Below are 24,510 nucleotides of genomic sequence, written 5' to 3'. Positions count from 1 at the left end.
TAAATGAGGAAGCTAAGTGACACAATGGATAAGATGGTTGGCATGAAGTCAGGAAAACTTTAAGTCAAATATGACCTCAGATGCTTACTAGCTATGTAACACTAGAGAAGACACTGATTTTTATCTCCCAGTTTATTCAATTGTAAGAAAAGAAAAACAAAGCATCTACTTCACAAAATTGTTGTAAGAATAAGATATGGTAATATTTTAAGCACCTAACATAATTCTTAGTATATAAGTACTTAATAAATGCTTATTCTCTTTCCCTTTCCCATAAGACTTGAAAATGGTTGATTCAGAGGATCTGTTAATCTGCTTTAAGAAAGTTATGGAGACTGGAAACAGCATTGTGAACTATTATTCTTCTAGCACAGCAGATGGCCGCAACCATAATTTATAAAGTTGTTCAGAATCTCATGCCTAGATTACTGCAACAGCATCATTGCAATGCTGCAACAGCATGTTTTATGCAGAAACAACATCTTCACAGGCATGAATTCCCATTTGCCAAAAATTTTATGGCTATCATCGAGGTATAGGGATAGGGTAAATATATAAGTCAACAAGCATTTATTAAGCTCTTAGGATGTGCCAGGTCACAGATTAAACACTAGGGATTTGAAGAAAGGTAAAAATGGTCCTTGTCTATGAGAATAACATAGTTTATAGGGAGAGATGATATGGAAACAAGGTATGTACGTAATTCACTGGAGACTTAGAAACAGAAAGAATTCACTAGGGAGAGAACAAGAATGACTTGTTAAAAAAAATACTTTTAGCCAAAATTTAAAATAAGTCAAGAAATCCAGGTGACAGAGATGAAGAAGAAGAAAACTCCAAGCATTGAGGAAAGCCAGTGAAAATGCTGAGAATTCTATAGAAGATATAGAATTTCTCTGGTGAGGAAGAGCAAAGTCAGGATGATTAAATGGTAGAATATGTGGAGGAGAGTAAGATATAAGGAAGATAGAAAAGGAAATTAGAGCCAAGTTAGGAAAAACTTTGCAAACCAAACAGAAGGTTTTATATTTGATCCTCATAAGTAATAGAAAGTTAATGGAATTTATTAAATGGGGAGAGTGACATTTTCAGATGAGTGGTTTAGAAATATCACTTTGATAGTTGCATAGACAGAGGCTTAAGACTGAGATGTCAACCATAATGTTATTGCCACAGGCTATACATGAATTGACAAGGACCTGTGCAAATACAGTGACAGTATCAGGAGAGAGAAGGGAACAAATGTAAGAGATGTATGAAGATAGAAGGGGATATAGAGATAGAAGAACCACATCAGATTGGCTGAATCTTCCAGTTCTAAGGGGAAATGGTAGTTACTTTTTTCATTGATATAAAGGAAGAAGAAATCTTGAAGATCACTTTATCCAACTTCATTGCATGGATAAGAAAATGAGGCACACATTTTCTTGTAGTTGGTAAATTTCGAATTTAGGATTTGAAATCAAATATTCCTTTACTCCAAATTCAGTGCTGTCAACCATGCCATAATCTCTTTCATTGCCCTGAGAATGATGTTGATCTTTAGAGTTGCAATAATAAGCACTGAAATATTAATTATGCTAATTACTTCAATTTTGGAAATGTTTCAGATTGTAATCTCTACTGGAAACCTCATGAATCAACCTTGCTTTCAGAGAAAGATACATTTTTTTTTAAATCCTCACATGTTTTGACCTTAAACCCACAGGTCCTAAGACAACAAGTAACTCCAAAAACATTTGAGAGATTCAAAGAAGCAATGACATTTTCAACATTAACATAAGATTTGACCTTTTATATTCAGTCTTGTGGGATATGGTCTTTAGCATGTTTTCCCTCTGTTATTTTTTAAAGACATTATTCAATGACATGACTTGAAACTTCAACTTTATCTATACTCTAGCTCAAATAGAGAAGAAAAAAGCATCCTACCTTCAACCTACCACTCTACAATTCAATTTGATTTTAACCTTCTTAACATTTTAGACTTTTAACATTTCTACTTTTCTTGAATTAAATTTAATTCCTAAAGATTACAGATAAAGCTACAAAGAAGAAAAAATATGATCACACACACACACACAAAAAATAAACCACCCAAGAACAAGGCCAAATTTATGAACGTTAATTTATTCATTGCTTTAAGATTGGTTATAATTCAGAATTTTTAAAAAAATTTAATACAAAATAATTACATTTCTACAAGGAATATAGATTAACGTGTGAAAAACCACAGTATCTTTAAGAAAGATTTACATAGATATGGCTCAAAGCCACTTCTGGCAAAATAATCCTTGAATGGCTAAGGAAGTCTAAGATTTGAATATCACCCTTGCAAAAAGGTACAATTAAGAACAGTTGTATCTGGAGAGATTTTTTATATCCCATGATAGCAAAGAAAATATGTTACCAAGAAGAAGATTTTTATCCTAAATTAACATAGAACATTATTCAATGACTTCATTTGCACAAATAAATCAAGTTAAAATTAAATTAGCCACTCTTCAATAAGTTTCCAGATGATATTAGCAAAAATAAGTCGAGCAGTTTTTACCCTGAAAAATTCTGATCACTTTTTGATCACAGAAAACCAAATAATATATGTCAAACACCTTGATGTTAACACTCTATAAATGATAACTATTATTATTATTTTAAATATATATATATTAAATGAAAATTATATTTCAATATAAAATAGATTCCTTCTCCAATTGACAATATTTTTAAAGACCTCATTTTATAAAGTTATAAGAAATTTCATTTACCTAACATGTTATTGGTCAATGTTATATCCTTGTAACTTTTTACTTGCATTCCATTACATAGGATTCAATTCTATTTTTCTTAGAAACAGAAGAAACTAAGATCAAAGTCAAGAAAAGCACATTTTATCACTATTAAAGCTCTTTCCACTTCCCAAAAAGAAATATTGAAATCTAAAGGCCTGAGGGAATATTCTGTCATGTATAATTTATGGGACCTTGTTCAATTTATTTAATATGGCTGCAGGACTAAATAATAAGTGTTTTAATGTATATAGAGAGCATCATTTGTGTAACATCATTTGTGAAAGACTACATTTTCCTTGTCACAGCATTATAGTTCAATGAATTCATGACTTGAAAATGATCTCATTTGAGTTGGTATTAAATAAACAAACTATGCTAATATATCTAAAGGAAACAGAATTGGACAAGGAATCAATAGACCTTGTTTCTTGTCTAGTCCATGAATTATCTGTGTGGCTTTGTAGAAGTCACTTAGTTTCTCAGACTTATTTTCATATCCAAAGTAAAGAGAAGAGTTCAGTTGCTTCTTTCAATTGCTGAACCATGAGCCTTTCCTCATGAGGAGAGTTGTTTTCAACTGCTTAGAACCTCTTCAGAAGCCAGATGGACATCAGGATTTAGATGAATATAGTTGGAGAAATATTCAAAGACAAGATAGACGTTTACTACTGCTGGGTAGCAAAACTAATAAAGACCTGCAACACAGAATGTAAATAGTCAATGTTATTGGAAGGCAGTGTAAAGAAGTAGTCCCATTTATTAATGTCTCAATGCCTCAGAAACTTATTTTCCCCAGCAAACATTACTTTTGTCTTTGTTGAAAACAATGCATATAATCAGATGAGATATTTATGTTGCATCTATAATTTATTGACTCTCAAAATAAGATTTTTTTTGCCCTTTTTTGTATCCCCAGCACTTGGTACATGGCATAATATATAGCACAAGCTTAATAAATGCTTATTTTCTGATTATTGTTACTACTATTTCCACTATTATAATTACTACAACTACAAAATATTGTTATTAATACTATCAATAATAAGTTGATGAGAGGAAATTTGGAATAATGGATAGAGGCAGACTTAGAACCAAGAAGACTTGAGCTCAATTCTCAACTCAATTAATTAGATGGAACTAAATCACTTAATTTATTAGTGGTCTAGGCAACCTTCTAAACTATAAGTTGCAGAAAAGATATTCTCCTTCCTTATATGAAAGAGTTCTCAATTGATATTGCCCTAAACCAGTGAAATCACAGATCAGGTCCTATTTTCTGAATAGTTTAATGCATAAATGAATCTGTGATCTCAATGATGTTGGTTCTTCACAAAATAGGACATTTCAGACCTAGAAAAAACTGGGAGAAGTCATCAAAATACAAACCCTTAATCTGAGAGGTTCAGAGGATCAGAGAGGATAAATGCTTTGTCCCCAGACTCATAATTAGTATCAGAGGTAGGATGTGAATCCAATTGCTCTGATTCTAAAGTAGAAGTTTTTGTTTTGGGGGGGGGGGGTTGGGTGGCATTTTTATGGATATTGTTTTAATTAATGTATTAAACATAGTCCACTGAATCCCTGAGCCTTTAACACTGCTCTTAAACCAACAGGCTGAAACATATTCACAGTGAAAGAAGACACTATGCAGAATAAACAGGTCAAGAAGAAATGCCATGAAACAGCCCCTTGGGGAGTTAGGGTTAGCCATTAGGAGGCAGCACTTAATCCAAAGACTATTTAGATACTGAAACTAGCTGCTGAGTTTGCTGAATTTAGTGGTGGAATGCTTTCCCCTGTATATAATTGGTCTTTATTCACATTATTAAACAGTTAATAACTTTTTTGCCAAGCCATGGCCAGTAAAAGTAGAAGTTCTTAATCTTAAATTCATTTGTGTGTGTGTGTGTGTGTGTGTGTGTGTGTGTGTGTGTGTGTACTTATTTGGCACTCTGCAAAAGAGTAAAAAACTTTTCAGTATAAGGTTTGTGTTTTTAAAACCACCATTAAATGTCATGATAAATTTTAATTGGAGAGTAATGAAAATTAAAATATATTTTTCTGCATCCAATTTCATTGGCACTCCATAGATCCCCCAGATCAGTGGTCTTTCCATGGTATGTTGGTTCCTTTTCTGGGAGAAATTGCAACCATCACTAATAACAAATGATAGCTACTTTTAGATCACATTATATTACTTACAGAGCATTTTCCTCTTTATGATAGAACATGTGTATTTTCTTCATTTTTGTAAGGGAGAAAACTGGGTCTTATATAGATTAAAAGATTTGTGAAGGGTCATACTGATAATTAATTGTACAGACTAATAAGTAGTACAAACAAGATTCAAACAGAGGTATTTCAAATCTAAGGTTGGTATTCTTTTCACTGTCCATGTTCCTTCTTCAAATAAATTCTATGAGATAATTATTCAGAATATTAATGAATCACTCTAGATATTTTTTTCTGCATAAATATCATGATAATTTTAATAAAAATCAAGCCTATAACTTGATTATCAATCCTTAATACCATATAAGCTAAATTTAAGTTTCTTTTTTATATGTTGTTTTATATTTTTAACATTTATATATGTATATATGCATCATGTATATGTCTTTAAAAAATTAAATTGGAATACCTTTTTCAACAGGGTCTTTTTTGTGTATTTGATTTAATAAATGTATATATGTGTATATATAAGCCCACATACATATTATGTACCTGCACTCACCTGTATGTATAAGAGACATGATCTTAACCCATTTTATAGCTGAATCAAAGTTTTAAAAGTTTCAGTTATATTAGGATTCTATCAGAGATAAAATAGTTAGCAGGTATAATATATGTAGCAAATTCAGGTACTTATTATTCCTTCATGATGCTGAGAAAGCTATTTAACTTTTATCAGTTTCCATGTATGCAAAATAGACATTGTAATATCAAACATTGTAATATCAACTACCTGAGGAAGGGAGGTAAAAAAATTTGAAATACAAGATTTTTCAAAAGTAAATGTTGAAAAGTCTCTCTCTCTCTCTCTCTCTCTCTCTGTGTGTGTGTGTGTGTGTGTGTGTGTGTGTATAGTTTTTAAGAAACTTAATGCTCAATATAAATATTACTTAGTAATAGTAGTATAATTTTATATTTAGTATAAAATTATTTTGCCAGAAAGAATCATAGTTCTAGAAAAATCAAACAATGCTATAATAAAAATGTATTTGGCTTTTTAAAAGTTAATGTCATTTCTAATTTTTATGTTTACTAAGAGAATTTAATCAATGTTTTGTGTATCTAAAAATTCCAGATGGAAAACTTCAAATACAGATTTAATTATTCTGAAACATGGTACCTGTTCTAAAGTCGTTTGATTAATAGAGTAATGTTTGATGTTCATCAAAGTCTTATTGTTCTCTAGAACTTTGAACAAGTCAGCCAAGCACCCACATCTTTGTGGCACATGGTATTCCAATAAATTGAGATGCTGTCCCTAAAAAAAAACAAATCATAAAATGTTAGTTAGAAAAAGAATAGACTCACATAAATCTACACAATTATTATTAATTCTGTTTATACCCCTGCAACACGGAATACTATATACATGATTTAAACCAGGTCAGACTGCTATCTAGTGGATGTAGAAATAATATTTTTGTGATTAATCTGAGTGAAAATGAGAAAAAGAAGTTGCACTGCATGTTCTACATTTCCTTTTTTACAGAAAGAGGAGAATTTTAATACACTTGAACAAAGCATGAAAGAAAAATAAATAAATATGTTTATAGTAAAGCCTTCTGGAGAGAAGAGTAAGATCAAGAGAGTAAATTAATAGTTTTTGTAGTAGGGGGTGGAAACTTCCTGTAATGGTAAAAATATAACAAGAAGGCCAAATACACGATAGTAGTAGAGATACAATCTTATACCCAGCAGTTTCTACTCAGAGAACCTAATATATTGCATATGGGCACAAAGCCATTATGATAAATGGTAATGCAAGTGAAGGAAAGAAAGCTGAAAAGAAGCATTAAAAAGAACAAAATATTATGCCAAAAAGGGCATAAATCAAATTGATTGACTTACTTTTCTTAGGCATACAATAACACATAAGAGTTTGAAATAATTTTACATTTATTCTAGAACTACACATTTTACAAAGCCCTAGAGCATTACAAACCTAGCGAAAACAGCATATTTTAATCACCTATTAAAAGCTGGCATTCTGAAAATAAGAATTTTGTACTAGTGTTATCTCTGATGAATAGAAAGAAGAGGACACATATATTCAACTTCAGCTATATACAAGAAGCTCTTTTATTTTCTTAGATTGCTAAACAAACCAGTTGCTCATTTTTTCATGGAGACACAGGGATTTCCTATGTCTTATAACATGGGCAAAACAATTCTATTTTTTCTATTATTTCACAGAAATAGAAAAGAAAGCAAAGAAAAGACATATTAGAACAGTCTTTTTTTTCTATAGGTAATCAAACAAATGGCATTTCAAAAGAGTGATTGAAAATTTCAGTATTACCTTAAATTGGATTCCAGGGAAGTGGAGTTTAAGAGAATCAGAAATGGCATTATGTTGACTTGTTGCTTGGCTTAGCCAAACTTTGACAGTATATCCAGCTCCAAACCTGGAAGTTGAGTGAAATAAATAAGTGAATGTTTCTACAATTAATACTTACTTCTGTACTGGACAATTTCTACAATATAGAACTATTCCTAAATATTATTATATTGGTCAAACTCTTTTATATTAAACAGTTTAATAACAACCATTCATGCCTATGAAAATGATAGCAATTCTCCCTGTTTATGTTGAAAATCTATGAAGTGAAATTGATTCAGAAAATTATACATTCTTAACTCTTGCAGCCACTGGCACTCCTCCCTTTATCTGGAGAGATTGGCAGGATGTAAATATTGGGAATTTCCTTCCTGATCCTTATTTAAAGAAAATCCCCAGGGAATTTTTCCTCATGATTTTCCACCAGGCTAATTTCCTATTTTTCATCATCGAATCATTCTGCAACATTAAATTAACTCAGAAATTCATACCTTCTCAGATCATATTGTATCCTAGTATGATATCATCACATCCCAGGGTTTAGTAACCTTACCATCATCCTTTTAATTGTGACTCCTTGAAAGCAAGGAATGTCTCATATTTGATATTCATAGGACTTAGCATAATGTAGGTTTCTAAAAATGTTTATTGATTTGGACTATGATTTTTCACTTATAATGTAAATTCATTTTAACATATCCTATGCATTCCTAGTGCACATTATATAAAGGAAAGAAGAAGAAAACAAAATAGAGAGCCAGCTCCAAAAAAGGCATGGAATTTGGAATTGAAAAACCTTGATACAAGTTCTGATTCTAGTTTCTTAGTCTTCCTATTTTAAGCTATAAAATGAGTCGATTATATTAAGTGACCTCCAACTTTTTTCTAGCTTTTAGTCAGTTGACTAAATGATTAATAAACATTTAGCAAATGTCTGTAGTGTGCTAGACACTGTAACAGTTCCTGAGAATCCAAAGAAAGGCAAATGATAACCTTTGCCTTTGAAGAAATTTATTATCTAGAGTAAGGAAACAACAAACAAAAATATGTGTATTAATGTATGAATAAATAGAAATAATTAATTAGAGAAGGCACTAGAACTAAGAAGAATTAAGAAAGGCATCCTGTACATGGTAAGATTTAAATCCAATTTGAGATAAACCAGAAGATAAGCATGAGGAAGGTGAGCATTCCAGGCAAAGAGGTCAGTCAAAAAAAAAAAATAGCTAAGAAATCTTGTTTGTGGAACAAAATACAGACCAGTTTCTCGGGAAGAAAAAGTAAGTGGAAGTTATGGGGTAGAAAGCATAAGAATATTGGAAAGCTTGAGAGCCATACTATGAATGGCTTTAAATGTCAAAATGGGATTTTTTTATTTGTTTCTGGAGATGATAGGGAACTATTAAGGTTTATGGAATATGGAGTGATGATTGGACTGGAACTTTAGAAAAATCACTTTAGTGGTTGAATGGAGGATATACAGGAATGAAGAAAGTCTTCTAGTAGGCAAACTAACCACCAGGCTATTCCAATAATCCAGGTCTGGAAATTAGATAAGAAAACTTATTAGAACTTTTTATTAAATACAATCAATAAAATTTTGAGTAGTGAATGGATTATATACTTATACCTTACATCATAAAAGGATGAACAAGTTTTCAATTCAGATTGTCTATAAATACTAAAAGAACTAAGAAATAAAAGTACAGAGCTAAAAGTAAATCCTATGGACTTTTTTATTTCCTACTAGCTTAGAGAGCTGTTCTCTCAAGGTCTGCCAGTAATTTCTCTGGAGGTCAGATAGCACTATTATGTGTGAGTCTGTGAATATAATAAATCTAATGCCATAAGATCATAGCTAAATCACAACTCTGCCTGAGATAAATCATTCAAACTTTGTAGGCCTCAGTTTCCTCATGAATACAATAAGAGTTTATGAAAAATCAGTAAGACATCTAAATCACTAAAAGGAAGTCTTAGAGATCACTTGTTCTAATGCTCTGGTTAACATATATAGAAGACAAAATCCAAGTCAGAACTTGGGCTCAAAATCTTAAATTCATAAATTCCATAAATGGGTATATGAAAATATGAATGATGCATATATATATATATATATATATATATATATATATATGTCAATAAATGCATTTCAAATAACCTGTTATGTGTAAGGGCCCTTTAAATGGGCGGCCACAGCACAACAGGAGATTTGAGTTGCCCAGAAGTATTCTCTATGGATATGGGACTGCCCTGTGGGTGGGATTCTGGCCCTATTGAGATAGTTTCATAATGAGTGACGGCTCTCTCACTGCTTGGTGTGTGTGTGACCTCACAGGCCCTTTATAAGCCCACTGCAGACAGCAGTCGCTCTCTTTAACCTGGCTCCCTAGCCTGGGGTGCCCAAGCCAAGCTTACCGTGAGAGGTAAGAAATCTGATAGTGAACACGTGGATCTTCAGACCAGGTGTGTTCACTAGGGAGCTGACAAGTCAGAGCAACAAGTCAGGGCATTATGTGAGTAGGTATAATAAAGGCTTTTAAGATTACACATGGCTGTTCTTGAGCGCGCTACCAGTTATTAAGCTATAGATTCAAGAGATCGTGGCCAGAGACCTTTGAAGGCCTCAGAGGAGGCGAGCTGGGTAGAGTTGACTCTGCAAATCAGTGGTCAAAGGTACTCTGTTGGGCCTAGGGCAGAGTAGTAATTGTAACTGCCAGGAGGGCATGTTACAGTTATGTACCTAACATTAAGGTAAGCATTGAGGGTATAAAGAAAAGCAATAAACTGTTCTATCCTTAAATTCAAAGAACTCACAGAGACAACATATAAAAGCTATGTACATATGTATATGTCTATATATATATATGTCTATATATATATATATATATGTCTATATATATATATATATATATATATATATATATATATATATATATATGTAAATGTGGAGGGAATGTTTAGTCAAATAAAGACAAATTTAAATAATTGAGAAAATATTAATTGCTCATGAGTAGGATGAATCAATAAAATAAAAATGATATTATCTAAATTACTTTACCTATTGAATGTAATGTCAAGGATAAGTGCCAAAGGATTACATCATATAATTTTTAAAATGTCAAAAACCTCAAGAAAGATGATGAAAAGAAATAAAAGTATAAAATGTATAAAAGAAATAGGAATGATCGGAAATGGAACTAGCAGCACCAGATCATAAACTCTATTTCAAAATATTAATTTTTTAAAACAATTTGAGAGAGCAGAGACAAAGAGACATAAAACAATAGAAGAGATTAGGTATACAAGATAGGGAAGCAAGTATATTTAATACCCTAGAATTGGATAAACACAAAGACCCCAACTACAGGGATATGGCTTCATTATTTTTTTTAAATTCTTTTAAAGTAATATGGATGAAACTTGATTTACATAAATACCTTATAAAAAGGTAGCTCTAAATGAATATATAATCTATTATAAAAGATTACTTCATAAACAAATCTGAGAAATATGTGGGACGGATTCTTATTGCTTGGATATATAGATAGGAGAAAAGTTCATGACAAAAAAGAAATAGAGAGGATCTCAAAATATAAAGTAGAAAATTTTAATTATGTAAAATGTAAATTTTGCATAAATAAGAATCAAAAAGAAAATAATTGGAGGGGAAAATATTTGCAGCAAGTTGGTTCATTTAAGCTTTTATTTCCAAGAAATGTATTTAAATTTATAAGGAAAATAGTCATTCCTCAATTTACAAATTATCATGAAATATGAACAGGAATCTTTAAATAGAAGAAAATGAGACAATCTACAGTCTAGAAAAATATTCCAATTCATTACAAATTAGAGGAATGCAAATTAAAGCAATTTTGAGATTCCATCTCACATTCATCAGAGTGGTCAAGATAACACACTGAGGTGGGAAAACAGAAACAATGATGCACTCAATAAATCTGTGAATTGGTACAATCATTCTGGAAAGTAATTTAGAATTATAGAAGTTAGTAAACACTGAGTACTATTTGACTCAGATATTCAAGTGCAAGGTTTATATGTAAGTGAGAGAAAAGAAAGAGGTAAGCTGGGTACAAAAATATATATTACAGCCCTTTTTGGTAGATTCATTAATTCTAAATTTGTTCCCAAATAGAAAAAAAAAATCTGAAAGCTAAACCTAAGATAATGCCCATTAGCTGAAGAAGGCTAAATAAGTTGTTAGCATATGGATACGATGAGGTATTATTATGGTATAAAAATGAGAGGATGATTTCAAAAAGATATGGAAAGACTTATACATACTAATGTTGGATGAAGTGAGAACCAAAAACACTTTATCCTTTAACATTAGCACTATAAAAATGAACATTTTTTAATGATTTTATAAACTAATGGATAAAATTGCATATGGAAAGTAATTTATGCAAAGACAATGTGTAAACACAAACGACTCTGAATGTCAGAAGGATCATGATCAATATAATGACTATTCATTATTGCAGAGAACAGATGAGAAAATATCCCTGAAAGAACACATACACACACACACACACACACACACACACACACACACACACACATGTATGTGTGTATAGACTATGGTTCTTCATTTGCCTGACTATATATATTTGGCAAAAGAAATCTGTTTTTCTTTTCTTTTTTTATTTCTGTAGATTTGAGGATACAAGGAAAAGAACATGGATTTCTGTTATTTTTTTAAGTGAGAAGTGAAAAGCAGTAATTGTATAAAATATGACATGGCATTTTCAGATGAAATATTGCATTACTGATTTACATAACTATTTTATAATAATAGAGATCTCATGAGATGAGAAGATTCTGTAAATATTTGCCAATTTGAAAAAACAGTCAAATTTTAAGAGAAATTGAAAAAGCACAGAGAAAGAGAAAAAGGAAGGAAGGAAGAGAGAAAGAAAGAAAGAAAGAAAGAAAGAAAGAAAGAAGAAAGAAAGAAAGAAAGAAAGAAAGAAAGAAAGAAAGAAAGAAAGAAAGGAAAGAAGAATAAGAAGAAAGAAAGAAGAAAGAAAGAAAGAAAGAAAGAAAGAAAGAAAGAAAAGAAAGAAAAAGAAAGGAAAGAAAGAAAGAAAGAAAGAAAGGAAGGAAGGAAGGAAGGAAGGAAGGAAGGAAGGAAGGAAAGGAAGGAAGGAAGGAAGGAAGGAAGGAAGGAAGGAAGGAAGGGAAGGAAGGAAGAAGAAGAAGAAGAAAGAAAGAAAGAAAGAAAGAAAGAAAGAAAGAAAGAAAGAAAGAAAGAAAGAAAGAAAAGAAAGAAAGAAAGAAAGAAGGAAGGAAGGAAGGAAGGAAGGAAGGAAGGAAGGAAGGAAGGAAGGAAGGAGGAAGGAAGGAAGGAAGAAAGAAAGAAAGAAAGAAAGAAAGAAAGAAAGAGAGAGAGAGAGAGAGAGGAGAGAGAGAGAGAGAGAGAGAGAGAGAGAGAGAGAGGGAGGGAGGGAGGGAGGGAGGGAGGGAGGGAGGGAGGGAGGGAGGGAGGAAGAAAGAAAGAAAGGAAGGAAGGAAGGAAGGAAGGAAGGAAGGAAGGAAGGAAGGAAGAAAGAGAGAAAAAAAGAGAAAAAGAGAAGAAAAAAAGAAGGAGAGACAGAAAGAGATAGAAAAAGAGAAAGAAAGAAAGAAAGAGAGGAAAAAAAGAGAAAAGAGAAAGAAAGAAAAAAGAAGGAGAGACAGAAAGAGATAGAAAAAGAGAGAGAAAGAAAGACAGAGAGAAAAAAAAGAGAAAAAGAGAAAGAAAGAAAAAAGAAGGAGAGACAGAAAGAGATAGAAAAAGAGAGAGAAAGAAAGAAAGAAAGAAAGAAAGAAAGAAAGAAAGAAGAAGAAAGAAAGAAAGAAAGAAAGAAAGAAAGGGAAAAAAGGAAGGAAGGAAGGAAGAGAGAGAGACAGAGAGACAGAGAGAGAGAGAGACAGAGACAGAGAGAGAGAGAGAGAGAGAGAGAGAGAGAGAGAGGGGGGGGGGGGAGGAAAGAGTTCATGGATAACAAATAGGTTGCCAGGCCAGATGAGTAGAAAGATAGTAGTACCTAATGAATTCAGTTTTGAAAATGTTCTGTTTTGAATATTTAGGTGATGTCTAGTTTGAGATGTGGCTGAAGTCAGGTCTGGAGGTTAGAAAGTTGTAAGGGCTGGTTTCAGAACCCTAATTATTGACATGATAATTGAGTTTATGGGAGCTGATAAGATCAATAAGTAAAATAGTTTAGAAGAGGGCCCAGAACAGAACTTTAGAGGAAATTCATATTAAGTTGACATAATGTGAAGATTCAGCAAAGGAGCATGAGGAGCAAGTTGACAAGAAGGAAGAGAACCAGAAGAAAATAGTGTCATGATAACCTGGGTAAATTAAGAGTATCAAGGCAAGAAAAGTTAGTAGAGAGTTACATAGAGAGATGAAGAAGAATGAAGAATGGGGGAAAAAAAACAACTGTGGAGAAAAAAATTACATAATCAATATAAGTTCTTACATTTTATGTTGAGAGTATAAAGTATTTGGGAATCCATCTACCAAAGAATAGTCAGGAATTATATGAGAAAAATTACAAAACACTTGCCACAAAAATAAAATCAGATTTAAATAATTGGAAAGACATTCAGTGCTCTTGGATAGGCCGAGCGAATATAATAAAGATGACAATACTCCCCAAACTAATCTATTTATTTAGTGCTATACCAATCAGACTCCCAAGAAACTATTTTAATGACCTAGAAAAAATATCAACAAAATTCATATGGAAGAATAAAAGGTCGAGAATTGCAAGGGATCAAATGAAAAAAAACTCAGAGGAAGGTGGTCTAAGTGTACCTGATCTAAAGCTATATTATATAGCAGCAGTCACCAAAACCATTTGGTACTGGCTAAGAAATAGAACGGTAGATCAGTGGAACAGATTAGATACAAAGGACAAAAAAGGGTACATCTATAGCAATATAATCTTTGACAAACCCAAAGATACCAACATTAGGGATAAAAATTCATTATTTGGAAAAAACTGTTGGGAAAACTGGAAATTAGCGTGGCAGAAATTAGATATGGATCCACACTTAACACCATATACCAAGATAAGATCAAAATGGGTCCATGATTTTGGCATAAAGAATGAGATAATAAATAGATTAGAGAAACAGAAAATAGTCTACCTCTCAGACCTGTGGAGGAGGAAGGAATTTATGACCAGAGGAGAACTAGAGATCATTATTGATCACAAAATAGAAGATTTTGATTACATCAAACTAAAAAGTTTCTGTACAAACAATACTAATGCAAACAAGATTAGAAGGGAAGTAACAAATTGGGAAAATATTTTTAAAGTTAAAGGTTCTGACAAAGGTCTCATTTCCAAAATATATAGAGAACTGACCCTAATTTATAAGAAATCAAACCATTCTCCAATTGATAAATGGTCAAAGGATATGAACAGACAATTCTCAGATGATGAAATTGAAACTATATCCACTCATATGAAAAAGTGTTCCAAATCACTACTGATCAGAGAAATGCAAATTAAGACAACTCTGAGATACCACTACACACCTGTCAGATTGGCTAAGGTGACAGGAACAAATAATGATGAATGTTGGAGGGGATGTGGGAATACTGGGACACTGATACATTATTGGTGGAGTTGTGAAAGAATCCAGCCATTCTGGAGAGCAATTTGGAACTACGCCCAAAAAGTTATCAAACTGTGCATACCCTTTGATCCAGCATTGCTGCTATTGGGCTTATATCCCAAAGAAATACTAAAGAGCGGAAAGGGACCTGTATGTGCCAAAATGTTTGTGGCAGCTCTTTTTGTTGTAGTTAGAAACTGGAAGATGAATGGATGTCCATCAATTGGAGAATGGTTGGGTAAATTATGGTATATGAATGTTATGGAATATTATTGCTCTGTAAGAAATGACCAGCAGGAGGAATACAGAGAGGCTTGGAGAGACTTACATCAACTGATGCTGAGTGAAATGAATAGAACCAGAAGATCACTGTACACTTCAATGTTGTATGAAGATATATTCTGATGGAAGTGGAAATCTTCAACATAAAGAAGATCCAACTCACTTCCACTTGATCAATGATGGACAGAAATAACTACACCCAGAGAAGGAACACTGGGAAGTGAATGTAAATTGTTAGCATTACTGTCTATCTACCCAGGTTACTTATACCTTTGGAATCTAATACTTAATGTGCAACAAGAAAATGGTATTTACAAACATATATTGTATCTAGGTTTTATTGTAACACATGTAAAATGTATGGGATTGCCTGGCATCGGGGGGAGGGAGTAGAGGGAGGAGGGGATAATTTGGAAAAAATGAATACAAGGGATAATGTTATAAAAAAAATTGCTCATGCATATATACTGTGGAAAAAAAATTCTAAAAAAAAAAAGTTCTTACATTTTATAAAGAAAGGAACATGAGGAAATATCTTCCAAGTCTCACAGTAGTAAATTAAAACACATTTAAATAAACAATGGCAACATGCATGTATTAAACATAGTTAAGATTTATATTTTTAAGATTCATTAATTATAACTTTGTTTCAGGTATCCAATTTATGTTATCTTACTGATTATACACATATTCAATGACATAAGCCTCTGAAGGAATTATATGAATTATATACAACTTTTATTCTAATAGCTTGTAAAATCATCACACATGTATATTCTTGTCACCAAAAAGCATGTTTTGGGAGTTTGGTGCCATTGTAAATATTAAACTTTTAAAAACTGCTTCCACTTGGAACTAGACACTAATATTCTCAACTTATTTCATTTCAAATTTTCAAACAGTCCATTCTGCATACTGTGTTCTTCACATAACCTTCAAAATATACAGACCTAACCTCTCTATGGAACAGAAAATCATCTCTATCTATCTTATACTTGAAGAAATTAAAGTAACAGCCATTCTATTTATCCTAAAAATATTGCATTTTGATATCATGTATCCACATTGAAACTGATAAGAAAAATGTAGCTATATATCTATATATATATATGTTTATACAGTTATACATACTTGAGTGTACTTCCAAAGAAATTAAAATCTTTCTCCTAAGTGCCATCATGATATATATTTTAGTCTGTTCCATGAATTATTTAGAACTGCATTTTTAGGCTTGAATATGCTTTAAACAGCCCAAAGACAGCATTGTTTTCTTGTTCAGAAATGAAGGAAAGTGAAATGGAGAACAAAATATTGACATTAAAATTTAATAATAAAATTAAAATTTAATTGGTATAACTCACCAATTATTTTCATATTCATTAACAAAATAAATGCATTCAAAAATTTGGGCAAAAAATAATATTTGCATATATGGGGACTCATAAGAATAGGTAGATAGACATCCTGATTAGAAATTGGAAATAATGGAAATGTGACAACAGAATAATATAAAATTATAGATTAATTTCAAATTTATATCAATTAAAAGAGTTTCTATCAATATAACACTGAGATAATAGAATAATAGATCTGGACACATACACACATACACACACATATATTTACATGTCATTATAGTTATAATTATAGCTATATATATATATATATATTGCTATAAATAGTTACATGCATATACATGATTATATATAAATTTGTGGTTACACATCTAGCTATATGTATGATGTATGTATATATTATTATATATGATTATATATACATATCTGAATATATAGATTTAGATGATATAGAAAAAACAGACTTTTTTAAGATCTCTAAGAAGTATTAGGAAGACTAAAGTTAGAAAATGTATGAAGGTACAATTTTCCATAATTTAAATGAATCACAGAAAATGTAGTTGAGAAATGAATGAATATATTAGAAAAAATAATTTTTAATACCCAATTTTGGTATTTATAATTTGATTGTGTACCTATGAGACTGACCACATTCTTATAAAGAATAGAAAGAAAAGTAAAAATAATTTTCACAGAATACAATGCAATTAAAATAATAATAGAAAATGAATGTTATTAAATTATAAGGCCTTGCTTATGAATGAGTGGGACAAATATCGAATCAAAGCAACAATAAACTATATTAAAGCAATAACTGAAACTATATAAAGGAATTCTTAGGGGAAAAATACTCAATTCTATTATCAGAGAAGGAAAAAGAAACAATAAGTTTCCATTCAAGATTACTTATAAAAACTGGCATATTTATTTCAACCACAATAATCACAGAATCAAGTGGCAAATTAATAGAATTTAAAGGTGGTTTTAAAAAGCAACATTAATCCAACATTGTTGAATTAATGAAAAATATGTAACTTTTTTTTTCTTAAATATCAGTATTGTTTATATACTGCCAGCTAATTTAACTGAAACATCAAGGAAAACCAAATTAATAGAAAATAAAAAGGGGAGGAGAGAAACCACAACAAATAATTTTAATGTATAATATAAGATAGATATATTTTATAAGAGAATAGATAAAAGAAAGAGATGAATACCTATAAAGTATGAAACACTCAATTTGACTAAAAATAGATAACTCCAGTAATTCAATATTAGAAAAAATAAATCTCAATTGTGAAAGGTCATGATTAAAATAAAAACAAATTCATGTATTAATAAACTATATCAGTCACCTTTATACTATATATAGAGGAGGAGAAAGCAACTTTCATATGGATAGAAATCTAACACGTAGAAGAAAATATGGTAAGATATGTCTTCTGTATTTCTTCAGACTGCAAAGAAGGGACTTCATTCAAATGTCTTGGAAAAGAAGATTAGTCTATAAGCATGGCATTTATCACTGATGTTTAAAAAATAAAATAAAACCAATCTGAGACCACTTTCCTGGAGACAACAGAACCTTTCAGTACCCTAACAGTTGCTTACTCTCCCAATGATGTCTTCACATTAACATGCAATTAACAGAACTCTAATTAAATCTTATAAATGTCTAATATAACCCCGCAGAAACACATGTGACAATAAGGAAGATGTTACAAAGATGGATACAATTAACCAGGTTGTTCAATTTAATGAAAAGGCAAACTAAGGCAACCTTTTTTACAAGAGATCATTAATTCTTATCAGCCTACTGGCATCTGTACACAGCCCCTGCTGAATTACCAGGAGAAAAAAAAAATGCTGGCTCATAGAGATGTTGGGCAGGCTCATAAAATGAAAATGCTGCATGCGGCACATTTTCCAAAGCAAATAAATCAAAATCCTGATTAGTGTTAGACAGTGAAGCCTCTGTGGCTTTCGTGCTATTCTTAATTCTGGACAGCATGAAAGCCATTGGGAATAAGGATGAAAAAGAAGAAAAAAATATTTTCCAAATAGGAAAATGTTTCTGGCTTTTCAAACTGTTCCCCCTCTGATACTTGAGCTTATAATATTTTGGAATCACAGCTTTCAATAGTGGATGGGTTGATCAACTCAGGAGTTTCTCCCTGCAGTAATCAGACAGCAGTCTGCTTTATGCACAGCAGTCCCCAGAAGACCAATGAAAATAACAGTGGCCATGCGACTGGTTTCCTCTCTGCATAACACAAAAAAGCAGAAAGAAAACCCCACAATAGAATACAGTGAAAAGCTACATTCCAACTGGAGTAGTTCTCTGCCAGTTTGAAAGTCTCCAGCATTTGGAAAAATGAAATCTGAGGGGCCTTAAAGAGTATGAATTCAAAATCCCTGAAGTGCTCAATATTCACCTGTTGATATGACTCCATTTTAAAGTCCTGCCATATGGGGAAAAAATTATTAAGATGATGTTGCTAAGTCTTTATTATACCTCCTTTTCCCTTTTTTTTTTTTGTTCATTCCTTTTAAATAACTATTCAATGAAATATTTTTTTTATGAACCTAAGAGTAGAGATAGTACATAAGATTCAAGAATCAAATGGAGTTTAGCATTTTTATTACCTTTTAAAAAGATAAATACCTATGTATTTGACAAAAGAAAATCATACTCTGTCACATGCAAACATTTATTTTCTGTTCGGATGTCATTCTTGATAGGGTGAAAGCAACCAGGGAATATTAAGGGAGATGGGAATAAGAAAATGAGTGATTTCCAAACTTTATGTCAGTCACAAAATTGCTTGATTTTGGCTGACCTTCCATGATTATATTGAATGATCCTCTTAATCATGCATCACCAAGCCTCCTGCCCCCCAAAATAGACAAGCTACAGAAAGGGGATATATTTTATTAAACTGAGCTGTGCCTCTTTAATTTTATATTTTAATTTAATGTGTGATTTATAATGTTTCTGAGAGTTCTCCAGGTTTTCTGTAATTTTGTAAGGAGCTTTAAGGAGCTAATTCCAGATGAAAAGTCCCATGAATAGAATGATCCCTTTACCTTCCACATTATTAATCAAATATTTCTAACATGCAGATGACAAATAATAAAATAAAAACAATAGGCATTTAAAGTTGTCTAAGAGACAATGAGAGGACTGTCCACTTGGGAACCAGAGATAAAGAGATAATAAGACATAGAGGAAGATCCATTAGGAAACCAGACATCAAGTACTCTGAAAAACTGACCCATGCAACAATTAAGCCTACATTTATTTAAAATTTCATTCATTTGTAGTGTCACAATTGAGTACACATATCTAAGAAAATGGATGAAAATTTAAAATACACATATTTTTAAAGAGAATATGAAAATCCAAGAAAATTCAGCATGCAAAAAAGTACTATTTTGTCTTTCTGGTGAATAGAGGCCAAACATAGATTTATAAACTGGGTTAATAATTTCCAAGCATAAAAGCTGAGGGAAACAATATGTGTTCTATTAAGGAGATAGATGCAAAATATCTCTGAATTTAGCTATATTTTTGGAGGTAGAATCAATAAAACTTCTCCTAAATCACAAATCTTGGTTCACTAAAGCTTAAAATGTGTTTCTACTCTAATTGGAAATGTATTTCCTTTACTATGTAGATATCTGAGTATCTCAGTATAGATGATATTTACATAAGAAATTTATAATTTTTGTGTGCATAGTTGAATTATTGTATTCTCAGAAATTGGCACTCTGAAAAATTGCTGTGGGTTCCTATTACTTTTTGGATGAAATATTAAGTTAGTTCTCTGTTTCATATGTAAACATCTCCACAACATATCCTTTTACTATTATATTAGTTTTCTCACATAGTTCGTGCCTGGCACTCAATTACTTGTTTTCTTCACATATGATGCTCTACATCTCCTCTTCATGCCTTTGCACTGGATGTCCCCTCATTTCTGTCTGTTGAAGGGCTGCCTTCAGAGGTCTTCAATATTTCTACACCTCTCAAAACAAAACAAAACAAAAAAAAACAGCCCTATATGCTTTCTCCTCTAACATTGTCTAGTTTAGTTAACTAAGTAAATCAACTTTGTAAATATTGCATATATATAATGTATCCATAAATGTGTATACATATACACATGTACATCTATAAATGTATCCATGCACACATAGACATCATATCTAAATGGAAGTGTGTGTGTGTGTGTGTGTGTGTGTGTGTGTGTGTGTATATATATATATATATATATATATGCTTGTAAGTTTATGTACATACACGCATGCATCATATTCTATCACTCCAGGACAATTTTCTTGGATTATTTCTTACATTATTGTGTCAAGGTTCTTTTCTTAGTCACAATTTACAGGTATTCCAAATATTCTTATATTTTCTCTCCTTGATCTGATTTCCAGATGTATTATTTTTTCCAATTCTTCATATTCTTTTCTATTTTTTCATTATTTATGTTGTATTTTATGGTATTTATTAATGTCTTATAGCTTCACTGGCTTTCCCTTTCCCAATTCAAATTTTCAAAGAAATTTTTTCTTTAAGAGTCTGGATCTCCTTTTCTAGTTAGGTAACCTTTTTTTCATAATCTTGTTTTTCTTAGATGGGTATTTTTTTTAGTTTTTCCTCAATTTTCCTCATTTGAGATTTGAAGTATTTTTTAAATTATTTTATAAATTCTTCTGATCAAGTAGGCCTTTAATGTTGCTCTTTTTTTTTTTTAATTTGGATATCCTCCTCTGAAGATGAATCCATCTTTCCTATTCTTATAGTAAGTTTCTATGGCTGGATTCTTTCTTCTTTGTTCATTTTTTAAAGAGATATATTAGTGTAAGCATCTCTATTCCCTGGTATGGAAGGAATAGTGCTTCTGCCTTTACTTTAATTCTCCCATCTGACCTGGAATCCCAAATTCAGAACTCCTCCTTCCTGAAAATTTCTGGAATCTTTCTTAGGGGCTTCTCCATATGTCCCAAGAGAACCCTGCTTCTGCCTCAAGTCTTATTTGTTTTTCACCAAATCTCTGTTCACTGGGAGACATAATTTTATTTTGTTTGTGGAGGAAATTTGGAAAGGTTGGAATTTTATGACTTACTCTGCCATCTAGCCAAAATCGTCCCCCTGTTTTACTTTTTCTTTTTACCCTTGATGTTTTGCAGGAATGCCTGGAACTTGAAAAGGGAATATTTTTAATTTTGTTGTTAGTTTTTTTGAAAGTGAGTCTTGAAATGTACAGTCAAACTAGGCCTGAAAGTGAGTATGGGGCCATGTCTCAGAAAGCTGCCTGAGGACATGGACTCCCTTCTAGAGTTCTCAGTTGGGAAAGGTCCAGTGCTGAAGGAGGCTTAGACTGGAGGAGAAATGTCCCTGGATTGAAGAGTATAAATCACTCTGTAATCTAAATCCCCTGGATGGCATTTTAGATTCAATATATTAGACCCGACTTGACACAAATATAGATGTTATTAGGGTCCATGTTAGTGCCTTGTAAGCCCTTTCAAAGACTAATACTCTCCCAACACCATAGGCATCTTCCCAAACACTGCCTTCATCTTAAACTCTAGGCTTCTCTAAGTCTGCCTTTTTCTATTGAAGAAAGGCATCACCTTCAGGGACCTATTGCTCCTGCCTAGGGAGTCTGCTTTGACCATATAGAAATATCCAGGCTTATTTCAAAAGGCAAGTAGTTATTGAGTAGTCATGGAATGGTCACGGATTTTCCCTTTCAGGAAGGATTGTAGAAAATTTTAATAATGCAGTTTGGCCCCAGAAAAGGGAGGGAACCGCATCTCCCTCCTTTCCTTGCAGAAATGGAATATATGGAATGTATTTCATTGTTAAGCACTTGTCAATTATTGTGCTGAAATATGTTTCTTAAGAAAGAGATAATATATTCAGAAATAAATGTGATGTAAAAGCAAAGGAAAATAAGTTTTTAAAACAAACTTTATATTTAAAATTATGTTCTTTAAAAACAGGATTATTTATATGCACAATATCTTATTAATTCTGCATATACAAATAAGATTGAAGTGATCTGCTCAAAATGGTTAACATATGTAAAATGCTTTGCAAGCCTAAAGTAGTATGTAAGTATTGGATACTAATTTGGAATAAGAGGAATAGAAAGGAAAGGAGCAGAATTGGAGAAGTAGTAATAGGGTTGGTAGTAGTAGTGGTAGTAGTAGTGGCGATGGTGATGGTAGTGGTAGCAGTAGGTAAGGAGGGAATTAGTTGTAGGAAAGTACCTATACACATAAAAAAGGATATGGAAATGTTTAGTTGTTTTTTCCTAATATTTACAGAACTGCCTTCTAATTTTAAAAAATGATATTTTTGTTGGTTTATACATCAATCCATAGCATGATATTATTGGGTGGTTTTGATTTTTACATTAGATAGGAATTCTTAAGAGTTTATAAATTTCTTTTTTAACATATTTTGTTTAGCATATTTCAATATAATTGGAGGGTTTGGATGTAATCCTGTACATTTTTTTATGAATTTAAAGACATTATTCAGAAATGCTTCAGCAGACTTAGGAAGGTATCCATAACACATAAAAAGCCTGTCCTCAGTTATTCAAAAACCCAAGATGTGTGACTGGCAAATTACAATTTGAGAGATTTGGATACTTAAAACAGTTGTATCATACCTGACATTTATAGACCACAACAAGCTAAAATTAAACTAAGAAGTTAGTAATAATACTTGAAATTTAGAAGGAATGGTACTTAATTATGCCCGGATGGATATTTATCATCATCATCACAAAGGAAATAAGACTTAAATCTTGTGAATTTAGGGGGGGGGGCAATCTACTTTTCCCCTTCCAACATTTAAAAGTGATCTTACAGGACTATTTTGAATTTTTTCCAGTGATAGTGAGCCCATTATTTTATGTAGTAATCATAATTTACATTTGAATATCTAATATTTATTCGCAAAATGTGTACATTAATTTCCTTGAATAGTTCTAATTTGCTAGAAAGTTTTTCCTTATAATGAGCTAAAATTCTATTTCTGCCTCCCAATAAATTCCATCCATTGATCTCAGGAACACAGATAGATAGATCACAATTTAATATAAAACTAATTCTATTTTCCTATTTTGATATGATCCTAAACAACCTCATCAAAATAAAAGTGCCTTTTAAGGCCTTTTAACAAAATTTCTCCAAGAAATTAGAACCAAGAACTTGAACTATTTAAAAGGATGGAAGAGGGAGGAATAAAAAAATAGAAAGACATAATCTCTTCCTGCTTAAGGATCAATGGTTGCACATCTGGGAGCTGGCATTTCTGAGCAAACACTTAGCATAACTTGAATTCTCAAAGCCCTAGATATTCAACTCATCAAATGCAAAACCCAGAAGAAGAGAGACCGTGTTATTCCTAAATTCTCCTGATGTAATTACATTGGGTCAACATTAGTCCCATCCAAATGCCTGAAGTCATGGAAATAAATGAGATGACAAATTACTGATATCAGTGGAGTGAGCAACACTGACAAAAACCAAGATTGATTTCCCCCTCCTATTCTATCATTGTTTTTTTTTTAATATAAAGAACACATTCAATGTTGACTTACAAGTCAGAAGGCTTGGGTTCTAATCTCATATCTATTAAATAAATGAATTTGAACAAATAATTTCAGTTTCCTTTTCCTCAAGTTCTAGGATCTCAGCTTTTGAATTCTACAATATTTTTGTAAAATCATGAAAATCATATTACATGGTACTTAAATGTTAAACCCCAAGGGATAAAAATTAAATTTCATTATTCAATAGTATTGAGAACTTATATGTAGAGTAAGAGAAATATATACATACA

General features: G+C 31.8%; 1 protein-coding gene across 1 annotated transcript in view; it reads right to left on the bottom strand.

Moving 5' to 3' along the window:
• Window positions 1–2,114: 2,114 nt before the first annotated feature.
• ABCA13 (ATP binding cassette subfamily A member 13) overlaps window positions 2,115–24,510 on the bottom strand; it is a 523,487-nt gene continuing 501,091 nt past the window's right edge. The window contains 3 exon segments of the mRNA XM_074283590.1: window positions 2,115–3,487; window positions 6,145–6,282; window positions 7,324–7,429. Of these exon segments, the coding sequence (XP_074139691.1) occupies window positions 3,458–3,487; window positions 6,145–6,282; window positions 7,324–7,429 (274 nt within the window). The 3' untranslated portion in view covers window positions 2,115–3,457.

The sequence above is a fragment of the Sminthopsis crassicaudata genome, chromosome 1 (genome assembly GCF_048593235.1).
Source record: "Sminthopsis crassicaudata isolate SCR6 chromosome 1, ASM4859323v1, whole genome shotgun sequence".
Lineage (NCBI taxonomy): Eukaryota > Metazoa > Chordata > Mammalia > Dasyuromorphia > Dasyuridae > Sminthopsis > Sminthopsis crassicaudata.
This window is presented reverse-complemented; position numbering and strand designations above follow the sequence as displayed.